Raw genomic sequence first — 22496 nt, forward strand, 5'->3', positions numbered from 1 at the left:
ATCGCGATTATCATAAATTTTGGCTTTCGAATTTTATTGACGATCGGATGTTATTTTAGATGAGAATGGACCTTATTATTGGCATGTGAAAAGCGGAAATATACAGAGAGAACCGCCAGAGGCTCCTCTGCATTCGAAAACGGAGGCGCGCCGAAGCCTCGTTAAAGATAATGATAGCGTAAGTAAAATAATTTGTCAAAACATGTTATAATTTATTATTATAAGACAACGTAAATTTTCGTCTAAATAAATTATTACACAACGTAAATTATTAATAAAAACGTGCATTATTGATTAAGATTATATAATATTAGTTTAAAGCTTTCCATTCAGTATCATAATTTTTGTTTGCAATATCGTTGCAGATAAACAATTTTCACACTTTAAGCGGTATGGTGAACACAGTGACTCGTAGCAACACAAGCTCGGCCCTGGACCAGGAATTAGAGAACAAGAGGAAGGTGGAATTAGCGCTCAAGTAAACAAATCTCGATTGATTTACAATTTTTTTTTTGTGATTGCCGTCGATTCATCTTTATTTCTTCCTTTATTTTCTCAGACGAAGAAGCTATCCTGCCAGAGCGGACTCCGAAGGTAGAGACAAGCCGATCAGATTTGCCGTGCGATCCTTGGGTTGGACGGAGATCGCGGAAGAGGATCTAACACCCGAGAGAAGCAGCAAGGCTGTCAATAAGTGCATCGTGGATCTTTCACTCGGTAGAAACGATCTTTTGGATGTCGTCGGACGATGGGGTGATGTAAGTTCCTTCAGAAACTAAGTAGGTTAAATGCATTATTAATCATGAATTTATAAATGTACGGAATGGGAATATAATGTCTCAGTGTACTTAACAAATGATAAGGTTCAAACTGAGCGATATGATCTGTAAAAAAGCATATTTAGAACTTTTTATTCCTTAAATAGTTAGCGATATACTGATTTCGATTTTACTACGATAAGCATGCGATGAGAGATATGTTACCAAATTTTTTAGGGCAAGGATCTATTCATGGACTTGGACGAGGGCGCGCTCAAGCTGATCGATCCGGAGAATCTCACTGTACTTAACACTCAACCTATTCATACTGTTAGAGTGTGGGGCGTAGGAAGAGACCACTGTCGGTGAGCAAATTATTAATTATGTTTAAATAAATTAAGGCACTGAATTTTTTATCGAAATGTACAACTTCTAAAATGTAGAATTTTATATAATAAATATTAAATGTATTTACATATTTATTCTACTATTAATTATTATATTTACATTGTTTTCATAAATGTCTGCTCTTTTTTTGGACGGATCTAATAGCGAAAGGTAAGATATACAACGATTTATCGCATAAAATAAAATACAAAGTAAAATTAGAAAAAAAATTCTCAATCTGATAAACATTCGATTCTTAAGTGTGTAATTGTTTTCAGGGACTTTGCTTACGTAGCAAGAGACCGATCGACCAGGAAACATATGTGTCATGTGTTTCGTTGCGACATACCGGCGCGTACGATTGCAAACACGCTTCGTGACATTTGCAAGAAGATAATGATCGAGCGTTCCCAACATCAGAATCTCGCGAAACCGGTGGACATCAACGGCCGGACAAGTCTCGCAACGAGACCTACAAATCTGCCCACTGAACATCGGCGCTTCCACAGAAACGGTCAGGCACTAGTCAGTAAGTAACCAAATAAATTAGATTTTTTATTTTAGCAATAAAGTATATAATCAATGACAGGCGATTGAGAGCAAAAAATTAACGTCTGATTTCATCATATTAGTTGTAAAGTCTATGAAATACATTGTTAACGTATAACGCTTTAATAACTGCGTCTTAATTTTTTTGTTCTCAATCGCCTGTCATTGATTATATATTTTATTGTTAATCTCGAAAGCTCAATTTTATCTTAAATTAATTTTTTATTTTAGTATATCTTCGAAAAAATTAAATATTTCATTAATCCTGCTGGTCTGTTACTACGATTATATTGTTTAAATCAGTATGATTGAAAACTCTAAAAAATAAAAATTTTTTTATAGAAAAATATATCTTATATTAACAGACGAAGTCATCAAATATCAAAAAAAAAGTTTTTAAATAATAAATTTTTCTAATAAAATATATGTAAAAAGTAAATTACATTTTAGATCAAATAGACTCGAAAATACACAGGGTTATACTTATCATGAGAAATATATTTATAAAAAAATATTTTGGTTAATAACAAAACGAAGATAGATTCAGGAATTAGAAAGACTTTTAATAAATAAATAATTACTTGGAAGAGAGACAGAATAAACTTAAGAAGTTAAATAACTCTTATGTTATATCTTTTTGCACAGCACAATCTTTTCCAACACCGATGGAAGAACCGAAGAAGGTGTTGCGAGCGCAGTATCTCGGATCCATGCAAGTCAATCAAGCAACCGGCATGGAAGTGCTGAACGAGGCGATAGAACATATCGTGGCGAACACGCCGATCAATCAATGGCGAAACGTCAACGTCGCCGTAGCTCCTAGTATGATTTCCATTCTAACGCCCAACGTAAGTAAAGAAATATCGACATCAAAAAAATTGTTAAATTAATAAAAGTACAGTCAACTATTCATAACATCGTAATTTTTTTAGGACGACAAGCTCATCACCGAATGTCGAGTACGCTACCTATCATTCCTCGGTATAGGCCGTAATGTAAAGCAATGTGCTTTCATTATGCACACCGCACAGGACTTGTTCATCGCACACGTCTTCAATTGTGAACCCAGCAGTGGAGCTCTCTGTAAGACAATTGAAGCCGCTTGCAAGGTAAGGATTCTCTCTCAAGGATTCTTCTCTCTAAATCCTCTTAGCTAAACGGAAATGTTAGATGAAGATGTTTCTGTTTCTGTTTAAGCTGAGGTACCAGAAATGCTTGGACGCACATCCACAGGGCTTCAGAAACGCCAGCAGTCTTAATACTCCAAGCGGCAGAGGCTTAGGCGCAACTCTGAAGTCTTTAGTTGGATCTTTAACTGGCCGCAGGAACAAGCAGGGCGAGTCCTGAGACGAGGCTCTCTCGCTGCAGGTAAACTACCTTTATCAAGATATCTTCCCCCAACATTAAGAAGTTTTATCATAAGTTAATTAATGATCTTCACATTAAGTTTAAAAATTTTTAATTTAAATACAGAATATATATAAATATATGTACACACATACACACACACACATTCAGTTTTCTTGTAACTACTATAAGAATAAATTGTTGGGGATGAAAAGTTTTAACAAGCAGCTGGATATTTTGGATTATCAGATTAGTCCCCCGACTGTCTAGGAACTCTGGCCACTGCCTGCTGAGCGAGAGGTGATCCGACACAGGCATCTGCAGTCGCCGTTGACACTCAAGTACTTCAGCGGCTCGCCGCCGAGCGCGTCCCTCAAGTCGCTGCTGTCGCCCTCCCTGGACACCAGGCGTATCCAGTTCACCCGTTGGGAAAGCAATCCCTAGAGAAACGTCGGGATCGAGCCTGATGTGCCGGGAGGCAGCCGTAGGGCGAATGGATATTCTCTTTACAACGTAAACGACTGAATTTCGCGAAGAATTGCGCAGAGTGCTATACCAATACCACAGCTATAGTGGACTACGCTTACTTATGTCGATATGATGTTATGTATGTTAATGCAATGAATCCGATGAAGGAGGAGGGTGTCGCGAATTTGCCGCATTCCGTCGAGAGACAGGAATGACGTCGATCCTGTCGCGGAAATCCTTAGGAGGCAGCGTATACCAGCTTGTGAGCAACATTTGCTCACAAGCACTTTGCAAGAAATCAATGGAAAGAAAAAGCTCGGGGGAAGGCAGGGAGGCGGGGATGGGGAGAAGAAAGCGAAAGAATCGGAAAGCGCTAAGTTTTAATCAATTCGCTTGCTCGAGCGGGAAAGATGGAGAAGGAGCCCGCCGGTGGGATCTCGCGAGCGAATCAGGTTGTGTGCGTGTCGGAGAGTGAATGAGCTCTGCAATTAGCATAGTAGTAAGTGTATATCCGCGAAGGCATTCGAGGTGATTCGAGGGGAGCCATAGAAAGCTTGCATATATATAAATATAATATATAACACAACATACACACATATAATTATTACACATGCGTGTGAAATCTCGGGTATACAGATTAGAGAAGCGAGGACGACCAGAGTACACACGTATACACGAGTGCGGAGAACGTATTTCCGCTTGCACACGCACACATACACACATATACGTATACACAGGCCAGCACCGCGACCGGGTATTCCACGGACGTCATCGCGTTTTCTTATTTCGACGATGGTGCGCCAATCGAGCGCGACAGGTCCGGGGACAATCCGCAAACACATGCGCGCACGTTTACACGACGGCCAATAGGGAGTTTATTTTTTATGGCGAACTAAATAAGAGCTTTAGGGGAGAGCTTTGCAGCACCTCGGAGATCACGAAGCCGATACGACAAATACTTATACCGCGACCGTCCTTTAGATTTCAACCAGGAGTGGGGGAGGACAAGGGGGGAGGAATAGCACTTAGGCGAAAAATCAGTGGTGTGCAATGGTATCGAAACCACGCGCGATCGTAGTCGGTCGTTGTGCGCGCAATAACGTTTACACGACACCTAGAAGAAGCGCGGTGATAATTATTAAACCGAGAATAACGACGGTATTAATAATTATTATCGTCGATGATAATTGTTATCCTCGTAAACGCAAACGCTAAATAATTGTTACCGCTAGGCGCATCATAGCATGACGAATTGCAGTTAAAAAAAAATCGTATGCATATCAGGCCATCGCAATTTCTCCGATCGCTGCCCCAGTGAATAGAGACGCACGCTCAGAAGTATGCTCGTACCAGAGAAGTCATTATCACATGAAAATACGTACGAAGACTTATTCCCACATTCAGCATTTAGACACACACGTCTCATATACGTAGAAACATGTACAAGCCCATGGACTGCACTTCGCACTAGCGATCGCCTCTCGTAGAATTTAGCTGGGAACGTAACTTCGGGCACTTCGGTGGTAACACTTATATAAATCTGATCGCATCGCATCGTGAATCCACGATACATATATACATTCGCACGCGTGCATACTGATGACGATTAATGCGTAAAAAAGACTCACCGCTGTTTTCTGGTTACAGATACGGAACACTACGATTAGACGAAACATGTGCACTAATACAATACACGCCTAATTTGTAATTAACCCTTCATTGGCTTTAACCTTTTAATTTTGTATAATGATCATAAAAACAGTAACTTGATATTTTGAGGATTAATAATAATAAATTGTTCATCAAATCCCATGTCCCCAATAAATCCAAGTGGCATTTATCGATGATTACATGTATCCAGAGAGAAAAAGTGAACGAGATATGGGATTGTGAGCCATTGAAATCGCATCCTCCTATTTTCCTCGAGAGACAGCCTTTCCCATTCAGAGAACACAGTCCTCGTCGTCCTGCGAGGACGGTCACGTCGTACGAGCCATCGTCGTTGCGAGAGATACAAAGTTGTGCGGGACCCAGAACGAAGATATTTCTATGTAGCGTTATAAGTAAGAGAAAAAAAAACATACACACCGAGAAAAGTGAAAAGAGGAGAGGCGAGATATAATAGAGCGTTGCGGGAGAGTGTGCGTGAAAGAGTGAGTATGTATGAATATATGTTGATCGGAGAGGGCGATTATTATTATTATTATTATGTAAATAGTTCATCGCGATATTTCTCTCTTTATCAGTCATCATCGTCGCGAGATCTTTTCTTCTTTCGTTTCGTATTGCGAACTAATGTATTTAAATGTCGCATAACATCACGTACCTTATACAGGGAACTCGAGAGAGAAATAGCCGGGTGATGTCACGAATCTGCGAAACGTGGGATTGAAGGAGTTCGTCGCGGTAAAGCTCATTTCGTGAAGTCGCTCCTGGAAATCGCAAAATCCCGATATGTATCAATTTGATTTTGAAGATTTGCAGGAGCGAGATTCTTCGCGAATGTCCACCCGCGTTTCCTTCGATTTACCCTTGCTTTTTTCTTTTCTTTTTTCCTCAGAGGGAGAACAGCCTCGAGAAGCGCGCGAGAGGACTTAACAAATGGTGTGGCTGTAAATATGATATACAAGTAGAGAGTAAGGCCGAAGCTATGGGATTCAACGGACAGAAACACGTTCACGAAAACGTCATCGCACCGCACACGTGGTGATGCACAATCACTCACATTCACGTACACACATACACACCACACACGCGCGCGCGCGCGCGCGCGCCCGCACACATGAACCCAAGTAGATACAGCCACACGTGTGTATAGACGCGTACGTATGGAAGAGAGAAGAACTTAACACACTCTCACACAAATTGCGCATAGCTTAACTGTCTCTTTATATAGGTGTTGACACGTCGTCACGGGGGAAATAATCTCGAATGATGGGATGGACTGGGAGGGTGGAGGAGCGGAGGGGAAAGGGGGTGGGTTTCAGGTGGTGAAACACGACAAGAGCCACTTATAATTGACATAGCATAGTGAACCTTACTGTATTTACCGTGACATGTAATAACCCTTAACGAAGAAGAAATGCGAATCTACTGATAGAAGAGTTGTTCTGCACAAAAGAAACACGAATTGCTTCATCGATAATTATAGTGTCTCTTTCTCTCTCTCTCTCTCTCTCTCTCTCTCTCTCTCTCTCTCTCTCTCTCTCTCTCTCTATGAGAAGAGTACGTACCTCTCTCTATACCTTTATACTAATTGCTCTATTGATTAATTCGTTTCGAAACGAGAGGAGCGCTTTACATTCGACGAGACTCGCGTCGCGCGACGACTCGCCTCATTATTACGAATTGATTACGGATTTACTCTATGATTATTCACGCTATCGCCGCTGAAAGCCTCATTGTTATTACATTGTTGTCATGATCACACGTCATCGTCGCGTTACTATAGGGGACAAATTTAAAGAACCGCCGTCGTCGTATATTGTCATACTATATATTATATATTGTTACCACACACCGATACCTTTGCGGAAAAGGTGAGAATCGTACGAGAGAGAGGGATCGCCGATTAATTGGAGATAGAGGTTCTTTCCTTTATTATGTATTACATCGACGATCGATTCCTATTTAACAACATATTGCATTTTCATATGCGATTACGCAATTTCACTGACTTACCCTTTCGGGTCGACCGGAACCACTCTCCTCTGAACGATACTCACCTAAGATGCCGCGAGAAGCACATAGTTAGGAAGAAGCGGAACGAGGACATCTGAGTTCCGAGTATTTAGAGCGATTCGTCAAGATCGGGACACGGCGAATCGCCAGCGTGCAAGTGAAACGAGCAGCGAGATTCTATCTAACGACACACACTCACACATACGTACACACAGTATTTTATAAAGTGGAATCTCGCTGCGCTTAAAGTAAAATTTTAAAAAAGAACATAAAAGAGGAGAAGACGAAACGGCGCGTTTCGTGTGCGAGAGGACAAACACTTTGTATGCACCCGCCCCCATTGTTCATGCCCATTTGTATTGCGTAGTTGAGCCGATCGGTGATTACGGGTCGGAACATATACAAATGTATATGTACAAATATATACGAAAAACAAGACAGAAATGAAACTACTGTAACTACACCTGCCTCTTGTGAATAAATGCCTATTTGTTTCTTTTCACGTGTCTCGTTATTCCCAGTTCGCTGGAGAGCGAACAGCCAGAAAAAAGATAAGCCGAGTCGCCAATCAAGCAAATTGAGAATTATGCCTGTTTCTATACTAAAATTAACTTTAATCTTGGTTTAACTTAGTTTTTTTTTTCTAGTTTTAAGAATTAAAAAAAGATAAAGAGTATTATTTAACGAATATTTATTAATAGATTAAAGAGTAAATTAATTAAAGAATCAAGAATAAAATGAACCGAGATAAAAGTTAATCTACATTGATAGGAATGGAAATTAGGTAATATTAGGCAACCGTAGACAAAGAGATTGACAGAAACGTAAGGCGTTCGTAAAACAGACTTTTATTAAATAAATATCGTCGTCGTAGTTAATCAAATCGAGAATTATACAGTTATTATACAATTTCGGCGGTACGCTCGCCCCGAAGAAAAAAAAAGGAAGGAAATTAATGTACAAACAATTTCCTATGTGCGACGCACACGTGTTCATGCAATGTCTACACGTGAAAAATCACAAGTACCGTCAAACGCATCGCAGTCGTTGCTCCTCAAGACCGATCGTCTGCTGTGTTGCAGAATTCTTAAGGAGCAGTCGTTGCAATCATCGATTCTTCAATTAATATCGTAAAACTATTCCAGTGATATTGCACTATCGTCACGTTAAGGTATCAATGATCGCGACTGGATCGATCGACTTTCATCTCCAAGCGCTCACTCATCCTTCCTTTTCTCCTTGTATCACGAACAATTTATTGGTCCTGTCGGACGGAACGATGGACGGAAAGTAATAATTCCTGGTCGGGAAATTCAATACATGGAAAGAGTATGTTGAAATATATAAAAATTTAGTTAAAAATCTGAAAATAATTTTGTTGGCCCATCAAAATAATTATGCAGGAAACTCGAGCATAATGACGAATGCTGCAAAAAATTTTGATATTCTAGCAGTCAGCTTGAGCGTTCTATATAATTATTTTAACAATCTAACAAAATTATTTTCAGATCTATTTAGCTAAATTTTTAGACGCAAACATTCTTTCTGTGTAATGAAAATCATCCAAGCCATGACTACCTTTAAATACATATTTATGCATAATAAATGCGCAATTTTCTTACGAATTACTATATTTATTTTCGCGATTTAACCGTTAACGAAATTTAAAAAAAAATTTCTTTTAATTTCTCGTTCTAATATAATCTTTGATTTATTACAGAAATGTTTCCGCAACATTAGAAGACGTATAACAATCTTCTTCGAGTCTAACATAAGACACAGCATATCACAATGTTTCGTATCAAAAGAAATTCGATATCCCCACGTTGCGAAAAAAAAACGGAACGATAAATACTCAAGTGATTCCGTTTCATTATTCGTTGAGCTAAACGCGGGGGACCGTTTCGAAATAAGAAGTTTCCACTCGGAGATCGTTCGTACCGTGGAGAACGATTCGTTCCACGATGATGAGAATGACAGGACGCGTTTTCGCTCGCGGCAGAAAAAGCGGCTGCGCTTTGCCGATTCTAATCAGTCTTGCCGGGACATTAAATCTTTGCTTCTTTCGTCACCTTTGAGTCGATTAATATCTGCCCGCGTGAAGCAAGAAACCGTGATCAGTTAATCTTATTATTTCGTTGGTTGTAATCAGTGAAACATAATTGTTCTTCCGGAGTCTTCGAAAGCAGACAATGAAACGTAATGAAAGTACGAAATTAAAATGTGAAAAATTTCTTTGAGCTAGAAACGTCAGTTGTACGTGTCGAAAATCCATCGAGTAGAAAAGACATCACTCGGAACTTTAATTTTTCGAGAAGAGAACATTAACACGTTCCATGCCAAGTGTACCATCGATGGCACACGTTGAACTTTCCATTCAGGCCGAGTGTTCCACGGATAGTATACGATGTGATGGCTGCTATATTGTATGTATGCGTATATAGAGCGTAGCTGCTCTGTGCGCGGGGATAGTTCGGCACGGAACGTGTTAATGATGACTTTTTTTTCAATAACGCGGACTTGTCCATCTTACTGACTCCATTAGCGTCGCAACATAATTTTATATCGTTAATACTTTTCGCATGAACGGTCTACGAAGTCAAGCGATAATGAGCAGTCCGATTACATCGATCGCTTGATAAAAATTGGCCAACGGAAAACGCGGGTATCGAGACGAAGGTGAAAAATATGATGACGACAATATTGGACACATGTGGAGAACGTTTGGGGCCGCAACTTTCCCTGGTTGAGGAATTGTAGAAAGTCGGACGTCCCTGTTTCTGCAAGCGACGGCACTTAAATTCGAATTACGATTTCGACACGAGCATCAGCATCGATGTAATAGACTCCCCGCCGTGAGCAACGTTTCTCGCACGCGTCATGCATCGAGATATGCTTCAACATTTATCCCGAGATTCGCACGAATCCAGACATGACTTGAGATCTTCAAATAAAGGAGATCTATTACTTGAGAGATCCTCAAATAAGAGATTGGATACCGTTTAGACAACTTCTGATGAAATGTATAAGATAGAAATATCTTATCTTATGCATATTCTATCTCATTCTATTTTAAGCAGGTCCTGAAAAATGGCGAATCAAACGCATGGTATCCAATTTCTTACTTAAGGATTTCTTCAAGACATGTCCGGTTTAGTTCGAACTGCTAATTTTAATTACACAGAGCCGCTAGTTTGAGATTAGTCCCAGATGCTTGTCCATAAATCATACGATGCAAGTGGCATTATTCATAATGACTGTAGCAAAGTAGAGGATGTCTGGAATGTTACCCCATTCGTCACGAGATTGAACGGTTTTTAGAAAGATAAGTAGTACACCTAAATTCACTTTCTTTTCGCAATTATCTCTTCGTTCCGTTAACGTTTCTTTTATGCGAAATGGCTGCGCAGAAATCAGGAATCAAAGTCTATATGTCAGTCGCGATCGCTCGGCTTAACGCAGCGAAGCCATCGCGCTGCGTCACTTTCGTCAAAACAGGCCGAACATCTTCTTCGTCGAACCGGTGCTCCTCTTCTTCCTGGCTGGCGCCGACATATCTGAGTTCTCGTTTGTAGCGACGATCTGCGAGGTTGGAGTTAGTTTGCTTCGCACGTGCTCATCCAGAAGCGCCTGCATGTCCATCTGCCATTGCTCCAGCTGCTGACTGAGCTCAATCTTCTGCTTGATCGCCTCCTTCAGCTGACTGTCCGCCTGCAAGATGTCTATCCGCGTTCTAGCCAGCTCCACCTCCACCCTATTCTGTCGGGCCACTGCCTGGTCTCGCACCTTGTAAGCCTTCGCCACGATCTCGTCCTTCGTCAGCTCGGAATGCTCGATGTCGCACCTCGCCCTATCACGTTCCTCCTTAGCACCGCGCAATTCAGTCTCGCAGACACTCAATTTACTCGTCAGCTCCAGAACAGTATCGCCACGCCGCTTCAGTTCTTCCTCCTGTATCCTGCACTGCTCCCGAGAATTCTCCAGTTCTTCCCGCACCCTATGAAGTTCCACTGCTAATCCTAATTCTCCTGGTGCTCCTCTACCTGACAGCGCGAGATTGTAGACTTCTTCGACCAGCTCTATCAGTGCACCCGGGCAATTTGTCTACGAAGAAAATGATTGATAGATAGTATACTATACGTAATCATAATATACAGGGTAACAAAAAAGTTCCGCAACGTTTGGTATTTATTAAATCATTAGTGTATATTTATATACAAAAATGCAAACTTTGGGACACTGTTGATCTTATTAAATACTATATAAAAAAAATAATAAACGTTTAAATAACTTTCGGCTTTGATACAAGCTTTAAGACACTTCGAGACGTATCAACGATGGCCGCTAAATTTTTTCATGAATTTTACCAGGTAGCCAATAGAATGGTCTTTAATTCACCAATCGATGAAATCTTTTGGGTGCAATCTTGTTAATATGCGTATCAAGTAGCAAGTTTATTTATTATTTTGATAAGTTTATTTAAAATAAAATCTCTTTAACGTTATTCTGACACCAAAATGATGATAAATGTTAAATTGTTATCTGGGTGATTTGATAAACACACAAAGCTTTGTGGCCACTTTTTGTCATCCTGTATACTTATAATTTAAAAAATGATACGTGAAAAGAGTTGCTTACCGGTGAAGAGTGAGTCTCCCGCTCATTGGTGCCCACTTCTGCCTCGGAGTTGTTGAGATTAATCACCAGCATGGACTCGTCGCAGTCGCTCTGCAGACCCGAGTCGTCTTCGCCGCGTCTCAGATGAGCACACAGTTCCCTCAGTCGCTTCGTCGCCCTCGTAACTTCCGTTTTCAGATTTCCGTCTTCCTGGTCTCCGAGCGAGTTGCCACTCTCCTCGCACTCCATTTCTGCTTGCAAAGACCTCGGTGTTTTCTGTATCGAACCAGACCGGGCTCTCCTTTCTGCCTCGATAGCTGCCAATGCTGATGCCAGTTCATCCCTAAAGATAATAAATGTAGGAGACGGATGATTTAATATTCTATGTGTTCGATTAGACTTCAAAGTGTTTTATATATTTGCTATACTTTCGAGAAAGTGACATTTGTTTATTAGACATCCGTCAGCTGATCACGTATTTCACAGTAACGGCTGAGTGTGTTGTCATGATTGAGCTACGTAAAATTCGATAAAGCGAAATAAACTCTCGTTTAATATTAGAATTCGAAAAGAACCATAACACAGAGATCGAGCGTTAGCTCTCGCAAACATTTATTTCGTATTTGCAAGAATATCCTTGCGCATTGAAATTTGAATAAAAAATACTTAAACATAAATCTCTCTTAAAAAGAGACATTCTACCTCTTCTCTTTCAAATCTGTATCCGCCATTCTACATAAATACATTTCAATGTAGCATACAAAAAAAAGAAACCGAGATATCTTTCGATGATCGACAGGAATATTTTAACACCTCAAATGTAAATTAAATACAAAACAGATATTAGCAGAAAATAATAAAATGAATAGTATTGTTCGCTTGATCTCCCGCGTTTACTCGATGAAGATGCGACCGTCACGTGGATATGATTTTCGAGAACGTCGTGGAATTCGGAAAGATCTAAATGTGAATGGATCATGCTCAATTGAGCATTGTCTCCATGTGTTAATTGAACCATAATAGCCACGTGTTTAGATCACGGATTGTGGCCTCACCTCTCTTGTTCCGCCACTCTCGCACGGTGTTCCGCTTCGTGGCCGAGTCGCTCCATGGCCGTAGCTCTCTCCTCGGCTTCCTCGAGGGCCGCGATCGCCCTGGCCCTCTCCTCTCGCAGCTCCAAGGACCGCCTCTCTAATTCCGTCCTTTGTGCGGATACTAGTTGTACCTGAAACGACGTGTGAATGCAAAAATTACGACATGAGTGATATTCTGACAACACTTTCTCATGTCGTCCGTCTTTGTTTGAACTTGACTTAAGTTTCAATTTTTCTTTTCACTTCTGTTTACGCAGTTTCGCTGAAGTATATAAACATTTAGCTATATACAGATCTAAAAATAATTTTGTTGGTTTACCAAAATAATGATAAGATGCTCAAACATGATAAGCAATGCTGCAAAAAGTTTTGATAATTCAGCAATCAACTTGCGTCCTACATAATTATTTTTATAGTCCAACCAAATTATTTTCAGATCCGCATCTAACTAATTTTTAAATACTTTAATAAAACCGTTTTTTCCATATAGAAGTATGAAATATGCGAATGATATAAAGAGTGCAATGTTAAAAGATAATAGTCACAGTTCGCGAGATACAATTCATATTAATATTGATTTATTTTTATACATGTCTAGTTCAGTAAATTTTGTATGCGCGTCACAAACGATTCCTGAGAGTCGACATCCGGTTGCTGTATTTGCTATTATAAGGCGAGATGAAAGGGCGACGGAACGAGGCAAATCGGGTCGACCGACGAGGGTCACGTTCATTTTTATTCGATGATAGCATTTTCCCAGAGATTGTACGTATAAGATTCACGTGCGAACACGAACAACGATTACCGCTTCCTTTTCATAAAAAGGATGCTGCGAATTATTCAGCAAGCCCCACTTGAGAACCACTCGGCTTCCGATGGATATATAATGATTAATAATGACAGTTTCCGTTTCGCGCGCAATTAGAGCAATTAAGCGAAAGGAAAATCACGGCAAGAAATTCGTTAATGAATAGAAAAAGTCAAGTTTTTATATGCAAAAAGGATTTAATTACGTACTTGGATGATGTATGATAATATGATCGAGATTAAAAATTCATGTTTACCTCGTCCCTGAGGACCTCTAGGCTGCTGACATGATCCTGCAGGGTAGTGCTCCTGAGAGCGCAGTTTTCTCTCAGCCTCTTCACTTCCGCGAGCAACTGCTCCTCTTGTTTGGCAGCTTCCCTCAGCTGATCGGCCAGCCTCGTGTTTTGCGCCGTCAACTCCGCAACAAGGGTGGCTTGATCGCGTTCCGCTCTCCTCGCCCTTTCATTTTGCTCCTCCAACTGGCTCCTGAGGCTCTCCATGTCAGCTTGAAGCTCCAAAGCCCTCGCCTCACTCTCATCCCTGGCTTCCTCGAGTCTCCTCCGCAGTAGATGCCTCTCCTGCTCCAAGCTCTGCGTATAAAAAAGACGTTTCGGATTAATTAGCAATTTCGAGGGATCCTTTTCTTTTGAGTATGGATGGAAACACAGAGTATTGCATAACGTATAATGCATAAGAAAATGAACCAATTAAAATCCTTCATTTCTTTCCTTTCCATGAAATAAAAGACTCTGAATAGTTGATTTTCTTATGCTTTATGCATTGTGCATGAAGCAAAAGTCTGTACTCCAGTCTTATTGATTTTGAGTCAACTGGAACAACGCAAGTTTTTGCGACCTCGACTCCGAAAAGATATTTTAGCATTTAAAAGGATTCTGGCATAAAGACCCGTTGGTTATTCCTTTCACGAAATCGACGTCTTACATTCAAACGTCATTCGGAGAACTAGGAGAAAAAAAAGAAACTCGCGGCGTGAGTCAGTGCACATGCATACATTACATTTCTCGACATCCATACTTACGCACAACGAGATCAAGATGGCGTAGATAGATAAAGTTTGAGAACTCGGTGAAAGGAGCTGGCAAATTTATTAACGTACAATTAGAGGCACAATTTGATCAGTTACCCAACTACCTCACTTTTTTTTCTTCAAAGACTAAACGCTTTCCAAGATTAAAAAGAAAAAAGGTACATGGTGCGAACATTTCTTTTTCCAATTATCGAATTATCGCGGAATAAAGTGAAACTAAATAGAGAAAAGAATCGCATGGGATTGAGAGAGAAAGAGAGAAGAAAGATTGAAATATCTGTACTTCGGCACGTAAGATCGTCTGGAAAAATCTCCGACAAAGGTGCGAACACGATGCATTTGTGCATAACAAAAAAAAACGCGATACGAGAACTGGTTTCATTGCGGGTACACACGGCAAGCAATGGCCACACACGTGAATCGCTTTGTTCCCATGTGGAGTTTCTCAACCTGATGCTGGATAACACGCACCGCAGCTAGTAATGAGACGTAACAATCGAAAAAACACGGGTGGATTCTAAATGAAGCGTTAGTATTAATTAACTTCATTTACTGTTGCAGTGAGACATTCCTCTTAATTAACTGCAATACTAAAACTTACGACATTCGCGCAATCGTATTACGAAATGTAATATAATATCTTATGCAAGTACAGGAGTAATATTTTATGTACAACTTCTTACTTTATCGATGATTCATTTTTCAAGTAAGTTCCGATACTTTTCTTTTAACATTGTTTCTCAACATTGTATTCTTGAATACGTTCGCAACACCATAACCATAAATTGGATCAGCACACATCGTGTTATCAAGATTAAGTAATTGCCTGAAACGAAGATAGATAACGATAAAATAAGATGAAGCATAATTAAATGCAATCTAATTCTGATGATAAAATATCATTGAATTAACAGGCATATCATGATTTAATTACTGCTTAAATTTAAATCAAAATGAAGTTACAGATCCATATTGATAGCATTAAAATTATGCTTTCGTTTTGAATATGTATTACCAGACAAAGTTTGAATGTTTTATCACCTAGCAAGAACTGGCAAATCGTCAAACTACTTTCGGTTGTCAAATGTCATTGTGTTCATACGAAGTATGTAAAACACACGTGCCTAGAAAACATCGTGCTTTCGTATAAAAGTACAAAAGTCGTTGATGTCGGTAAGGTTTATCGAGTTGGAAGGCACGGCCTTGGTCTCCCATGGTTACTCATCGACCGATCGCCAGCATGCCCGCAGGTCTACAGTTCACCGATCCCCGAAGTCCGCGGAAGGCCAACGAACAATAGATTGCTCGACGTTACGGAGAACAGAACAAGAAATGTTTGCCGACTGTATCAGTATATTTAAGTATTAATTTTAGCAGAACGTTCTAATAATTAACAACGTTCGGCCCAATACTGTGATTATATCGCAAATTATTTAAAATCGATTCTTAAAAAAAATATCTTATATTATCCAACCAAATTATACAGCATGTAATTTTAAAATACTTATTTACAATTCTTTTAATTGATATCTGCAGAAAAATATCTTATGTCGGAAGAATTTCGTTGCAAAAGTTACAGAATTGATGTTAACAAAGATAGAGAAAAGAAAGTTTTGAAAACGTAATAATTAAACGTTAACTATAGCATTAATAGGAAATTATAACATTGATGTAACATTTCATCAATGTTACAATTTCCTAATAATGTTAATAATTAATTAATATTTAATGTATGATATAATTTTAATATTTTAATAATATTAAATCAACATTATAATTTCTACTCTTATTTCTAACTATATTCCTATTCTTGTTACGTACAACATATATTATATTACATTTATATTGTTGACTAGGAAATTATAATATTGATGTAATATTACTGTTAGCTGATATTTATCGAAATAATAAATAAAATATTTATTTCTTATATAAAAAACAAGACTGTAACAAAAAATTGGAGACTAAAACAAGTTTTCAATTTTGTTCCTCTTTGCGAAACCAAGCTGTTTCGGATCCAACTGGATCCGATCTGATTGGTTTATCACGAGAGAACGCGCATATTCCTGCGCATCTAAGGAGACTGCACCTCACGACTTGAACACGACACGAATCATGGTATCTCTAACACCCCGTTCACCAAACAACACTGCTCCAATTGTGGTTTTTGTGCTTTGATAACGCCGTATAACACAAATACGCTGCCAGCCAGAAATACCGGTGCTCGCGGAAACACGCGCGTTGAAATCTCTCGAGTGTGATGAGTCACATTTGGACCGAACGATTTTTGCGGCCGCTCGGACGTCGCTTCCTTCGCGACCGAGCTGCTCGTGGTGCATGGAAGCGGCTATGAAACGGCCGACAGACAAGCCGAGGCCGTGAGCAGCGCGCCTGTTGCGAGCTGTTGAATATGTTTGGAAGCACTTCATTATTTATTTAGACTGCGTTACAAGTTCAGAGTATGTTAGATCGGCACGCGCAAAATCTGGCACAACAGTTTCCGACTAGGTTTTAACGGGAATGCGAAAAAGATTAAATATAAGCTAGAGATTCTCAAGTAAGAAATTGGATAGACAACTTCTGATTCATTTAGACAATTTCTGATTGGTCCGCTATATTTTTTTCGAACTTGCTAAAGATAGAATGAGATACGAAGATATCTCATTTATCTTATGCATAATCTATCTCGTTTTATCTTAAGGTCCTGAAAAATATGGCACACTAAATTTATGATGTCCAATCTCCTGCTTGAAGCTCTCTAATATAGGCGACTCGCGCGCGTGTGACTTACGATCCGTTCTTGTCTGCTTGAGCCTAAACATATGACCGTTATATTTACTTAAACGCTATCGAATGTGCATACTAATCTATTTGTTCGCGACAGGCAATGAGTCATAGATCCGTGACGTTGGCAACGGTGCGCCAATCCGATTGCGACTGCAATTTTCAAAATGCTATGTACCGCACGCGAACGCGAGTAATTGCATACGGTTGCGTCTTTTTACCAGCGATTTAATGCCAAGTGGAGACGATCCCGAAGTCGTGACTCACGACTTCTGTCTAATTCTCAATCCTTCGCTCGTCTCGTTCTTGCAACACCTTGCCGAGGACGGTGTCGGCATCGATGAACGGCGCATCCCGCAAAATATAAGTTCAATAGATTGCGAAATAAAAATTCAGTATATTGTGATCATATATCACGAAGAGCCGCGACTGGCACGAATAGATTACTGTTTTCGATCTAGTCGAGTCTGTCGTGCCTTTCGTGTCTGCGCGCTATAAATATACTGTTCCCATAATTTTAATATTCCTATAAAATGTTAAAATATTCAAGAGATATTTTAATTGACTTTTAAATATGTTCGGAAAGAGAAAGAGATAAAACCTTATTATCAGCGTTGGCTTCTTCTTCTCAATTTTATTATTTATAAATTATATGTAATAATTGTATATTCGTGAGGCAGCTTTCTAAAATTTACAATTTTACTTTTTAATTTACTTGTAGGTACTTATAAAAAATTCTTTTCTAAATTTCGCATCTTAAGCTGCGATCAGACATGTGAAAATTAAGTATTTCTGACAAATGAGATGGATCCAAATTTAGAACAAGAGAACCGGAGACGCAAAGCGTTCTCCATTGAGACTCGCCGTCTCGGGCGTTCTGAAACTTTCGTTCATCGTCATAAAGTCGCGTGATCGCAGCGAAACGGATATTTCGCTCTTATTGCAAAACACGCCGATCTCGGGCCCGCGTTCGATCTATAATTATAAGGTAGGACGAGTGAGACCAGTGGCGCAAATGCCTGCCAACGTGCGGCTTAATGGACCCTCCTCCCCCTCCGTTGTTTTCTGTGCCACTATTTCGTTCCAAAGAAAGGGAAAAACATGCCTTGAAACTGAGATATCTGAGAAACGGCGTAAATGGAGCTAAAAAATTTCAAGCTCAGTGTTAGATGCCAATGAAAAATTTTCTATTAGTTTAAAATTGCTGCAACTGTTCCTTTATTCATTATTTATCATATATCATCATTCCTTATTTTCTCACAATTCCTTAAATATCAACAAATCTTAAATATCAATGAATTTATCATTGATTCTTATTAACAGACATCACATCTGAAGCGCAGCAAAGGTTTTTCATACAAAAATCGGCACGCCATTTCAGACTAATGACTCGCGGCGACCGTGGGAGATACGACGTTTTGTGGATAATTGTGAATTAATCACCTTTATATTCTCGGTGGCGTTACGACCAGCCAGACCGACGCGCAGGCATTATTGCGTCGCACCTCGTTCACTTTCCCTCGAAGAAAACGATAATGCCGAGCGCGCGCAATCGGACGGAGCGACATAGAAGGCGAAGGTAGGGAGGTTCGTAATCGCGAGGCAATGGCCTGTGACGTGGAGTCCGACGGTGATCGCCAGCTAGCGCAACCGGGTCCATCCGTTACGTGGTGGAACGAACGTATCCAGCAAAAACCGACACGGGCGGCGCGGACAGGATAAATTGTCTCTCTTAAAGAAATCATTGAATTTGGCTGACCGAATATTTCCAGAGAAGAAGAAAAAGGAGATCTCAAATTATTTTCAAAAGTATAATCATCTAGTAATAACAACAAAAATATGAAATGATGAGTCTCTTCGATGAGTCTCTTCCTAACAAAAATTCGTATCGCCACTTTTTTAATTTTCGACTCAATTTTGACAATGAAATTCTAGAACAAATCTGTCGTAGATCCATTTGAGATTCACAAAAGGATTCCGTACTAATTACATGGAAAATTGAGAAATGAATTAATCTTCATATATAATGTAGTTTATAATGTATTGAACAAAAGATGTCACAAATATAATATAGTTTATAATGTGATGAACAAAAGTATCATAGAAACAAGATTCACTGGATAGTTTTAGAGCTTTTTATGTCTACGACATCTTTTGTTTACCATAATCACATCATAATTGTTTATCACACCATATTATATGTGAAAATTATACTTTTAGTGAACAAAAGATGTCATAAAGCTCAAAACTATCCATTATTGAATGTTTACCAAAACTATAGTTTTTTTTAATGAACAAAAGATGTCACAGACACAAAGCCTAATAATAAATAATTTTTGGGCTTTGTATCTATGATAGTACCATAATTATAATTTTCACATATAATAATAATTCATAATGTGTTGAATAAAAGGTGCCACAGACAGTAAAACTCATAATGGATAATTATTGAGTTATTGGTATCAAAAAGGTGTTCTATAAATTTGATACACCATAGTTCAGTCAAAAACTAATATTCATTATTGAGTCTTGTGTTTATCTTTGGTTCATCACAGACATCTTTGGTTCACCACATTATAAGCAGACGGATTAAACATTTTGCCGCTCCTAAACACCAACATCTAGCCGCCCCCAGGTAGCTTCATTAATTTATAAATTTGTTAAAAGGGAAATGAATAAAGAAAAATGATTTATACCCCCGCATTAGTTGGTAAAAACATTCAATAATTCTTAATAAGTATAATATATAATATATTTTTAACTGTATATTTAAAATATCGTTTCTGATAAAATATGCTCGGTATAACTCGTCCAAAACGTTAGATTAATAAATTAAAAATTTATTTCAACTGTGTTTGCCGCCACCCCCCCCCCCAAATTTGCCGACTTAGGCAAGTGTCTTGTTTGTCTATGCATTAATTCGTCACTGATTATAAGCTATATTATATGTGAAAACTAACTTTCATCGGAATTTCCATCCATTTTCCATGTAATTAATGCAGAGTCCTTTTGCTTCGAATTTTTGTTTCTCCGCACTTCTTTGCCAATCTGATCCGATTATTAAATTGCCGCCGAGTAAAAGCGGATATATGTCAATTGGTACAATCGCACAAAGCCACGATCGACGGGTGAATCCATACACAAACGAGAGTGAAGAAATCCGCGACAATCGCACGTAGTTAAACGTTGCGTAATTTTTCGCGGCGCGTTTATCGGCCGTGACGATGCAAAGAAGCGAGTTAATTGGATCGGTGCACTTCGCTAATCGATTCCATTATCACGCGTGGGATAAAATTCCCCGTCAGCTGTTCTTTTCACTGAGAAAGCGGTTATTATATAGTGTTATCAAATTTATTATTCATTCACTTCGACCCACCGCTACCAGGAGAAGCGTCGCCAGAGTCGCTGTTGTAGTTATTCGCGAAGAACGTGACGGAGCACGCAAATATTATTACTCCGAATAATAATGTAATTAAGCATCCTACTTTATTTTTATTAAAGCCCACAAAACGCGAACGCAGTGAATTTGAATGAACAACTATTATTACTAAAATATTTCATTCTTTGTCGAAACATCGATAAAGTATTTAAAATTAGGAACTATTTTTTATTTTAATATCAAAAAGAAAATTGATTTTTCGTCATTGACTTTGGGATTTCATTTAAATGCGCATAAACTAATTTCACTTATACATAAACTAGTAGAAGTAAACTAAAACGTAAATATTTGTAGTTTTAAAAAAATACCTTACAAATACATAATTATTCTATACTTTATAAATAATAAAATTGAAAAAAGAAGCTAACATTGGTGATATGACTCTCTTTCTCTCTCTCTCTCTCTCTCTCTCTCAAAAAATATTTACAATTAATTAAAATAACTCTTTCTTTTTTTTTTCAAATGATGATATTTGAATTTAAATGCGTGAAAACTAATAATTTCACTTGCATGCACCTTTCACGAATTCTATTTAACCTTATTTGCTGTTTTCTTGACTGATAAGTCAAGTATCATTAATTTTCTTCGTTTTCTTTTGTAAGATATACGAGTAACTTCTTTTTGTAAATGTACGTTTATGATATATGTCGCACTAATGTGCAAAACACAATAACATTATAATAATAATATGAATTAAGCCTAATGCCGGTCGAAGCTAGATCTTAATTGCTTATTAAATAATTCAAATGTGAATTATATATATATATACTCTCTTGCATATATATCATATTGTAGTATCGGCTGGGAGTCGAACCCGGATCTCTTACATTCCGTGTGAGCGTCCTTACCACAGTTAGACTACCGAGGCAATAACATTAATTTCGTAATAGTTATTTTTCCACGATAAAATATCCTATCACGCGTATGCATGTGAGATAAATGTAAATGCAATTCCGGTCCACTATCTATTTGGCTGAAAACTGTTTCAGAAAAAAATCCTTGGAGATATACCATATATTATCCAATGGACCGTGATAAAGTCTCCTATGTGTCTATCTCGTCTTATGCAATTTTACTAACGAGTGACGAAAATGCAGATTAAGTAGCAGTTCTTAGGACACTTTTGTTTATAATAAAGCATGTCACATTCGCGGCTGAAGAAATAAAAAGGCGAGCCGCAGTGACCAGGCGGAAATGCAAGAAGCAATCATCATTGCAGCGAATCGTGAAGCCAGTTCTCCTTAGATCGCTGTTCCGTATGCACGAACGCGTAATTAAGACGCGGTTTGATGATACGCGCTAATTACGATAAAGTCACGGCTGTCAGGTGTGGAGTATTCGAGAATACTTTGTGGGCAACAACATAACAAAGAAAAGACCTCTAGAAACGATTATCGTTACTGAAATATTTCATTCTTGAAATATTGATGTTTTTAAAACCGCAATGAGAAAATATCTGATTGAAAATGGACGAATCAGAAAATTCTAATTATATTATTAGAATTGCAGTTATTTCA

At 38.8% G+C, this 22496-nt stretch overlaps 2 protein-coding genes across 7 annotated transcripts in view; one reads left to right on the forward strand and one right to left on the reverse strand.

The window, feature by feature from the left end:
* LOC108728604 (protein Fe65 homolog) overlaps positions 1–3875 on the forward strand; it is a 193068-nt gene extending 189193 nt beyond the window's left edge. For 4 of the 6 annotated variants that reach the window (XM_018457248.1, XM_018457247.1, XM_018457251.1 and 1 more), the window contains 10 exons: positions 60–178; positions 366–478; positions 560–758; positions 996–1123; positions 1311–1316; positions 1424–1674; positions 2340–2542; positions 2627–2803; positions 2892–3062; positions 3291–3875. In XM_018457248.1, coding sequence (XP_018312750.1) covers positions 60–178; positions 366–478; positions 560–758; positions 996–1123; positions 1311–1316; positions 1424–1674; positions 2340–2542; positions 2627–2803; positions 2892–3041 — 1346 coding nt within the window. In that variant the 3' untranslated portion in view covers positions 3042–3062; positions 3291–3875. The remainder of the gene's footprint in view (positions 1–59; positions 179–365; positions 479–559; positions 759–995; positions 1124–1310; positions 1317–1423; positions 1675–2339; positions 2543–2626; positions 2804–2891; positions 3063–3290) is intronic. The other 2 variants (XM_018457250.1, XM_018457249.1) reach the window with 2 other exon arrangements.
* A 4961-nt stretch (positions 3876–8836) lies between these two features.
* The window catches only part of LOC108728544 (bicaudal D-related protein homolog), a 43322-nt gene continuing 29662 nt past the window's right edge, over positions 8837–22496 (reverse strand). Inside the window, exons 3-6 of the mRNA XM_018457135.1 lie at positions 13966–14298; positions 12863–13032; positions 11829–12150; positions 8837–11294 (exon numbers count right to left, since the gene is read on the reverse strand). Coding sequence (XP_018312637.1) covers positions 10680–11294; positions 11829–12150; positions 12863–13032; positions 13966–14298 — 1440 coding nt within the window. The 3' untranslated portion in view covers positions 8837–10679. The remainder of the gene's footprint in view (positions 11295–11828; positions 12151–12862; positions 13033–13965; positions 14299–22496) is intronic.

This window comes from Mycetomoellerius zeteki, unplaced genomic scaffold (genome assembly GCF_001594055.1).
Source record: "Mycetomoellerius zeteki isolate Tzet28-1 unplaced genomic scaffold, Tzet1.0 scaffold62, whole genome shotgun sequence".
Lineage (NCBI taxonomy): Eukaryota > Metazoa > Arthropoda > Insecta > Hymenoptera > Formicidae > Mycetomoellerius > Mycetomoellerius zeteki.